We start from the raw sequence: 7,863 nt of genomic DNA, 5'->3' as shown, positions 1-7,863 counted from the left end.
CAGGGGTGTTCTCCTTCGGCCTGTTCACCACCACCATCTTTGCCAACGCGGGTCAGGCGGTTACAGGAAACCAGACGCCTCACTTCCTGTCTGCCTGCCGGCCTAACTACACGGCCCTGGGGTGCACATCCAACATGCAGTACATCACCCAGCCCCGTGCCTGCACTGGAAACCCCCTGGTGGTGGCATCCGCACGCAAATCCTTCCCCTCCAAGGACGCAGCCCTCAGTGTCTACTCTGCAGTCTACACTGTGGTAGGTTCTGGTCTGGGGAGTAGGAGTTTGGACAGTTCGATACACATGTTATGGTATACCACCCTATAGTATAGAGTTGATACCCAGCCTACAGTATTACAATTCCTGACAGTCCTCCTGGTCTCCTCCCCCTACCTCTGTCTGTCTCAGATGTATGTGACGCTGGTATTCCGGACCAAAGGCACTCGGCTGACCAAGCCTACGGTCAGCCTGACCCTGCTATGCCTGGCCATGCTGGTGGGAGTGGTCAAGGTGGCAGAGTACCGCAACCACTGGGCCGACGTCCTGGCCGGCTTCTTCACCGGAGGAGCCATCGCTGTGTTTCTGGTGAGAGGGAGGGAGGGAGGGAATGGTTAGGGAAGTCATTATTCCGGGAGATGAGGGTGATAGAATGTAACGGTGATGTATATTGATGACATTTTACGTTGATATTTAAGTTCATAAGCACAGGGGCTGTTAATCCTGGTACTTCTCACCATGGGATGAGAAATATCACTCTCATTTCACTTACAGTGAGCTCCAAAAGTAGAATAATGAGGAGTGAGAAATTTTGAGGCCGGAATTTCATACCACCCCACCCCCAAAATGCTAACCTTCCCTGTTATTGTAGTGGTAAGAGGTTATTCATGATTCATTCTTGACTATCTTTAATCATGTTAGCATCCACATGAATGTAGACGTGTTTAGAACATATTCTATTCTTATTTACAATAAAAGTGACTCCAAAATGACACAATACATTATTTCTACAGGGCACAAAATAATCTGAAACACAGGCAAAACAAACAGTAAATGCATCCAACAAATTTGTAGAGTCACAAGCTTGACGTAATCATTGTGTGTTAGGAATATGGGACCAAATACTAAACGTTTGACTACTTTAATACACCAGGCGGTGTCGGAGGAAGGCCTAAACTGTCTCAGACTCCAGTCACCCAAGTCCTCTCTGCTACCGCACTGCAAGTGGTACGGGAGTGCCAAGTCTGTGACCAAACTGAGCAATTTATGTAGTGGTTGAAAAACAAGTTTTAATGACTTCCGACTTCAACTGTGTGTAAATGTGTTATTTCAGGTTTTTATTTTTTCAAAATTAGCAAAAATGTCTAAACCAATTACCTCAACTACCTCGTACCCCTGCATATTCACTCAGTACTGGTACTCCTTGTGTACATACAGTTGAAGTCGGAAGTTTACGTACACTTAGGTTGGAGTCATTAACTCGTTTTTCAACTACTCCACAAATTTCTTGTTAACAAACTATAGTTTTGGCAAGTCAGTTAGGACATCTACTTTGTGCATGACACAAGTAATTTTTCCAACAATTGTTTACAGACAGATTATTTCACTTATAATTCACTGTATTACAATTCCAGTGGGTCAGAAGTTTACATGCACTAAGTTGACTGTGCCTTTAAACAGCTTGTAAAATTCCAGAAAATGATGTCATGGCTTTAGAAGCTTTTGATAGGCTAATTAACATAATTTGAGTCAATTGGAGGTGTACCTGTGGATGTATTTCAAGGCCTACTTTCAAACTCAGTGCCTTTTTGCTTGACATCATGGGAAAATCAAAAGAAATCAGCCAAGACCTCAGAAAAAACATTGTAGACCTCCACAAGTCTGGTTCATCCTTGGGAGCAATTTCCAAACGCCTGAAGGTACCACGTTCATCTGTACAAACAATAGTACGCAAGTATAAATACCATGGGACCACGCAGCCGTCATACCGCTCAGGAAGGAGACGCGTTCTGTCTCCTAGAGATGAACGTACTTTGGTGTGAAAAGTGCAAATCAATCCCAGAACAACAGCAAAGGACCTTGTGAAGATGCTGGAGGAAACCGGAACAAAAATATCTATATCCACAGTAAAACGAGTCCTATATTGACATAACCTGAAAGGCTGCTCAGCAAGGAAGAAGCTACTGCTCCAAAACCGCCATAAAAAAGCAAGACTACAGTTTGCAACTGCACACGGGGACAAAGATCGTACTTTTTGGAGAAATGTCCTCTGGTCTGATGAAACAAAAATACAACTGTTTGGCCATAATGACCATCGTTATGTTTGGAGGAAAAAGGGGAAGGCTTGCAAGCCGAAAAACACCATCCCAACCGTGAAGCACGGGGGTGGCTGCATCATGTTGTGGGGGTGCTTTGCTGCAGGAGGGACTGGTGCACTTCAGAAAATAGATGGCATCATGAGAATGGAAAATTATGTGGATATATTGAAGCAACATCTCAAGACATCAGTCAGGAAGTTCAAGCTTGGTCGCAAATGGGTCTTTCAAATTGACAATTACTCCAAGCATACTTCCAATGTTGTGGCAAAATGGCTTAAGGACAACAACGTCAAGGAATTGGAGTGGCCATCACAAAGCCCTGACCTCAAGCCTATAGAACATTGTGGGCAGAACTAAAATGTGTGCGATCAAGGAGGCCTACAAACCCGACTCAGTTACACCAGCTCTGTCAAGAGGAATGGGCCAAAATTCACCCAACTTATTGTGGGAAGCTTGTGGAAGGCTACCCAAAACGTTTGACCCAAGTTAAACAATTTAAAAGGCAATTCTACCAAAAATCTAATTGAGTGTATGTCAACTTCTGACCCACTGAGAATGTGATGAAAGAAATAAAATCTGAAATAAATCATTCTCTCTACTATTATTTTGACATTTCACATTCTTAAAATAAAGTGGTGATCCTAACTGAACTAAGACAGGGAATTTTTACTAGGATTAAATGTCAGGAATTGTGAAAAGTTGAGTTTAAATGTATTTGGCTAAGGTGTATGTAAACTTCCGACTTCAACTGTATCTTTGTTATTGTTTTTATTGTCTTACTATTTAGTTTTTTTGTACAAATATTTGTCTTACTTTTTAACTCTGCAATGTTGGGAATGGGCTCGTAAGTAAGTGTTTCACCTGTTGTATTCGGCACATGTGACTAATACAATTTGATTTGATAAGTGAATTTGTCCCAATACTTTTGGTCCCCTAAAATGGTGGGACTATATACAAAAAGTTCTGTAATTTCTAAATGGTTCATCTGGTATTGTTGAAAATACCCTCAAATTAAAGCTGACAGTCTACACTCATAGTCATTGTATCATTTCAAATCCAAAGTTCTGGGGTACAGAGCCAAAAAAACAACACAATTATCACTGTCCCAATACTTTTGGCATTACCTTTTCTTATTAACTCAGTTTTTCCCTCTCTCTCGCTCTCTCTCTCTCTCCAGGTGACGTGTGTGATCAACAACTTCCAGCAGACGAGGCCCCCTCCCCTTCCCCCGCGGCCCCAGCGCCCTGAGTCGGTGCTAGGCATGCCCATGGTGGCTCTGCCCTGTGTGGAGAGTCCACTCGAAAAGTTAAGTGGAACTCAGGTAAGGGGTGGGGGTTGGTGAGCGGAAGGGCTGCACACACAGGGGGGGGGGGGCAGACATGCACCCTTTCTCTCCCCTTCTGTCGTCCCCCCCAATCCCAAAAGTAGATGTCCCCTCACAGCGCATGCCCCAGCACCACCCCCTAACCCTCAACCCCAACCAAAGCACAAGCACACCAAACCTTGTCTTTGAGCCAGTAACCCTTTACTCTGAAAATGTGTGGCTCTTTAGAGGGAGCCGTTTGCAGTAGTCTCTTCCTCAGCATTCATTCACCATCCCTCAGTGGTTTAAGTGAATGAGAAGTGCACTGTGAGCTCTTTAGATAAGGGAGAGCAGAAGGCACTGGGGAAGGACAACCTGTTGGAAGTGTGATTCAAGGGAGCAGCTTTGAGATTGCTTGTGTCTCCTCTTGTCTGTCACCTACACTAACCCTCACCTGACCTCCTCTCCCCTGTCTCCCACCTTGCTCTTTTTCCTTATCCCACACTTGATCTCTATCCTTCTATCTATGTCACCAGCATCCTGCACTCTCCTCCTCCTGTCCTCCCTACCATCCCTACGTTCACCAGCCATTCTGACCAACTTTTGATCTGTTTCTCTTGCTCCTCACTCGTTTTTCTTTTTTTCATCACTCTTTCCACCACATCTCTCTCTCTTTCATTCCCTCTCTCTCTCCTTCTTCCTCATCTCTTCTCTTCTGTCCCTCCCCCTCTCTTTTTCACTCCTTTCTCTCCCCTGCAGACTCCGAGGGGATCTCCTTTCACAGAGATCACATGACCATCAGCCGTATCGGTTCCCCGCCACCCCAGATGTCCTCATTCCGTCTCGCTCCATTTCCAGCGAAGTCTAGACCAGCCACACGAACATGAACACTCACACGAACACCACTGTGCCGCCCACCCGGCAGGCCGCTACTCCACCCTCTACAGATCCTACTCCACGCAGGTCTAGACTGTCAAAACACACGCACACAAACACAACACACACAGCATACTCAGACCTCTCCCCCTAACCTTGTCCAAGCCCAAACCCCTGGGGGTACCGAGAGGTGAGCTCTCAAAGTGAGACTCACAAAGACTTAACAGCTGTCCAGCTGAACATTCACTACAGTGTCAGGTACAGGTAGGCCTCTTTCATTTAGTTGTTTTCAGAGGCTTCTTTTTTGTTTTGCAGACTTTTTTGGAATGTGCTTCATGGTGTGAAGTACATGTTTCACTGATATCACAAGGTGATGTTTCATCTTCTACGTGCTTGTAAGGAGAAACTGTCAGAATCCATTTGACAACTGTGTTCTTTTATGTTTTCAACTGTCTGTTGGAGATGTCCTCACAGGCAATGCAGCCAGTCATCCTGAAACCCTTCAGTCATTTGTGTCCCTGTGCAATTTTAAGATGAATCCAAACAACCGCTCAATGAACGCTCTCTGCTGGCTTTAGGGCTCATTTTCAGTATCCTAGTATGAGCCAATCATCAAATATCTGCAAGAGTCAACAAACTCAAGTGAACAAATGTTTACGGACCAATCACTTTCTGTAGCAACGGTGGAACTTAATTACTGTACCTTCCAAATACAGCATAGAGACAACACACACAGATCAGACCTCTCTTCAGCTCTGCATGACATTACACAGGTCGAAGGATTCTGTTCATATCACTAAGGAGAAGACAATACAAGAACAAACAGGATGAGACTGCAGACGGTTTATTTTTCTCCGCTTTCGATTGGTTGCAGCTGCAGCAAGTCAGCATGAATAGATACAGATTTGGTAAGACTGGATGAGACACGTTTTGAAATACATCACAAGTGGCAGGACATGAGCTTTGTACAGTACAAAACATTTTCTTTTACACTCAATGTATCTGGACAGGGAACCTTGGTTACCCAAGCTTTGTCATTGTGATGTCACGAAAATACTTTACTTACACATCCCTTTTGCCTGGAATGGAACGGATCACATCGGCATGGAACGGAACGCCACACTGGAAAACCAAGATTCCCTGTCTCTGGGCTGTAGAGAGATATATTATTGGACTTTGCCTATTCATGTGGTAATGTGATTAATCATAGATGTATTTATTTGATGTGTATATATGGTGTGGTTGCCACAGTTTCATTTTGATTTGCACAGCCCTCACTCATATCCAGTGGTGTGAAGTACTTAAGTAAAAAATACTTTAAAGTACTACTTAAGTAGTTTTTTGGGATATCTGAACTGTACTTTACTATTTATATTTTTGCCAACTTTTACTTTTACTTGACTACATTCCTGAAGAAAATGATGTACTTTTTACTCCATACATTTTCCCTGACACCCAAATTATTTTTTATGCTTAGCAGGACAGGAAAATGGTCCAATTCATGCACTAATCAAGAGAACATCCCTGGTCATCCCTACTGCCTCTGATCTGGAGGAGTCACGAAACACAAATGCTTTGTTTGTAAATTATGTGAGTGTTGTAGTGTGCCCCTGGCTATCCGTAAATTAAAAAGATTTGCTTAATATAAGGAATTTGAAATGATTTATACTTTTACATTTAACTAAGTAGATTTTAGCAATTACATTTACTTTTGATACTTAAGTATATTTAAAACCAAATACTTTTAGACTTTTACTCAAGTAGTATTTTACTGGGTGACTTTCATTTTCTGAGTCATTTTCTATTAAGGTATCTTTTATTTTTACTCAAGTATGCTCATATCTCACCCTCAACTTTCCACTCCCTCCCACTGCATATGATTTTCTACCACTGGTTGGTTCTCTTCTTTGTGTTGTATCCTGACTATACCGTCACTGTGCTGTGTAATGTTTCCCTCTGCTGGACAACACACACGAAAACGCTCATAAGAAAACATACATTTAATATTGACTTAAACTTACCAAAATGCACACACTTTTGGATGTACATACACAGACTCACCCAACGAAACAAACAAACAAACAAACACACACACTCACTTACCTCTCCTAATCTCTAGCCTATACCTCCCCTCTTTTCCACTTTCTTACACTTAAACCTATTTGTATGGTTTTGTAAATAGTTATTTTTTGTAATGAGAATGTGATTTTTACACAGACACCCCACTGCTCTCCTTACATTAAGTTGTCATGGAGAAATGGGAACATTAATTGTATCAACTTTATTACTAAAGACAAGAGTGTATGTAAAGGTCCTGGTCCACTCTAAATCAGGCCTGGATTGGACCTCTTCTCGTCCCAAACTGGCAGCCATTCTGCATCAAACCAGGTGCCCTCCCGGACCAAGGTTGGAGTCAACCAAAGATGGCCCGTGGTTTTATGCTAAGAATCCCCTCATGGTTTAGTTTCTCTTGTAATAGTTCACCTGCCAGCCCATATTGGGCCAGTAACCAAAAGGTTGCTGGATCGAACCCCCGAGCCGAAAAAAATCTGTGGTTCTGCCCCTGAGCAAGGCAGTTAACCCACTCTTCCCCGGGCAATGATGACATCGATTAAGGCAGAAACACGTGCCTCTCTGATTCAGAGGGGTTGGGCTGAATGCATTCAGCAGTACAACTGACTAGGTATCCCAATTTCCCTATACACCAAAGTCAGTGAATTAGGACAAAGTGCACTGTATACTACTATCACAATCTTGAGGGGGTCTGTTGCTTTTACCTTTAAGTCATTTAGCAGACACTTTTATCCAGAGCGATTTACAGAAGCAATTACGGTTAAGTGCCTTGCTCTAGGGCACCTTGTCATCTCGGGGATTCGAACCAGCGGCCTTTCAGTTACTGGCACAGCGCTGCTAGGCCAAAACTGACAGCAGCTACAAAATACGACACGGATGGCTTGATTATGTTTGGGTCAGAATGTGTGTTCCTTGGTGCACATACAATACATCTGAAGTTTGATTTAGTTCTATTTAAAAAAATTAAATAAAATAAGACAAATAATGCAGTAACAAAAAAAAGTGTTCTGACTTTTAACACTTCATTTCATCTTGTTACAACGTACCTTCTGTTTTGTAAAGATTTGTCTGATGAGAACAATAAATGGATATTGCAATAAAAAGGATGTTGAGTGTTCGCTCTTGCCTTTTATGAGGGCAGGACACATTCTGTTTTACTGTCATTGATTTTATCCTTTGACCAATCACAATGCTGATTGTTGCTCAAACATAGCCCAGGGTGTGGCTCATAGCCAATAGAAATGTCTTATACTTTTTAATCAATGTTCTCTTTTTATTTTCTTTATTGGACATAATATGC

At 42.7% G+C, this 7,863-nt stretch overlaps 1 protein-coding gene across 5 annotated transcripts in view; it reads left to right on the top strand.

Moving 5' to 3' along the window:
- LOC115201137 (phospholipid phosphatase-related protein type 5) overlaps positions 1-5,813 on the top strand; it is a 57,830-nt gene extending 52,017 nt beyond the window's left edge. For 2 of the 5 annotated variants that reach the window (XM_029764469.1, XM_029764504.1), the window contains 4 exons: positions 4-254; positions 405-581; positions 3,489-3,616; positions 4,374-5,813. In XM_029764469.1, coding sequence (XP_029620329.1) covers positions 4-254; positions 405-581; positions 3,489-3,616; positions 4,374-4,482 — 665 coding nt within the window. In that variant the 3' untranslated portion in view covers positions 4,483-5,813. Of the gene's footprint in view, positions 1-3; positions 255-404; positions 582-3,488; positions 3,633-4,150 lie in introns of all 5 variants that reach the window. The other 3 variants (XM_029764495.1, XM_029764486.1, XM_029764477.1) reach the window with 3 other exon arrangements.
- Positions 5,814-7,863: the final 2,050 nt, after the last annotated feature.

Source organism: Salmo trutta, chromosome 1 (genome assembly GCF_901001165.1).
Source record: "Salmo trutta chromosome 1, fSalTru1.1, whole genome shotgun sequence".
Classification (NCBI taxonomy): domain Eukaryota; kingdom Metazoa; phylum Chordata; class Actinopteri; order Salmoniformes; family Salmonidae; genus Salmo; species Salmo trutta.
The sequence above is the reverse complement of the archived record's forward strand: the minus strand, read 5'-3'. Positions and strand labels throughout refer to the sequence as shown.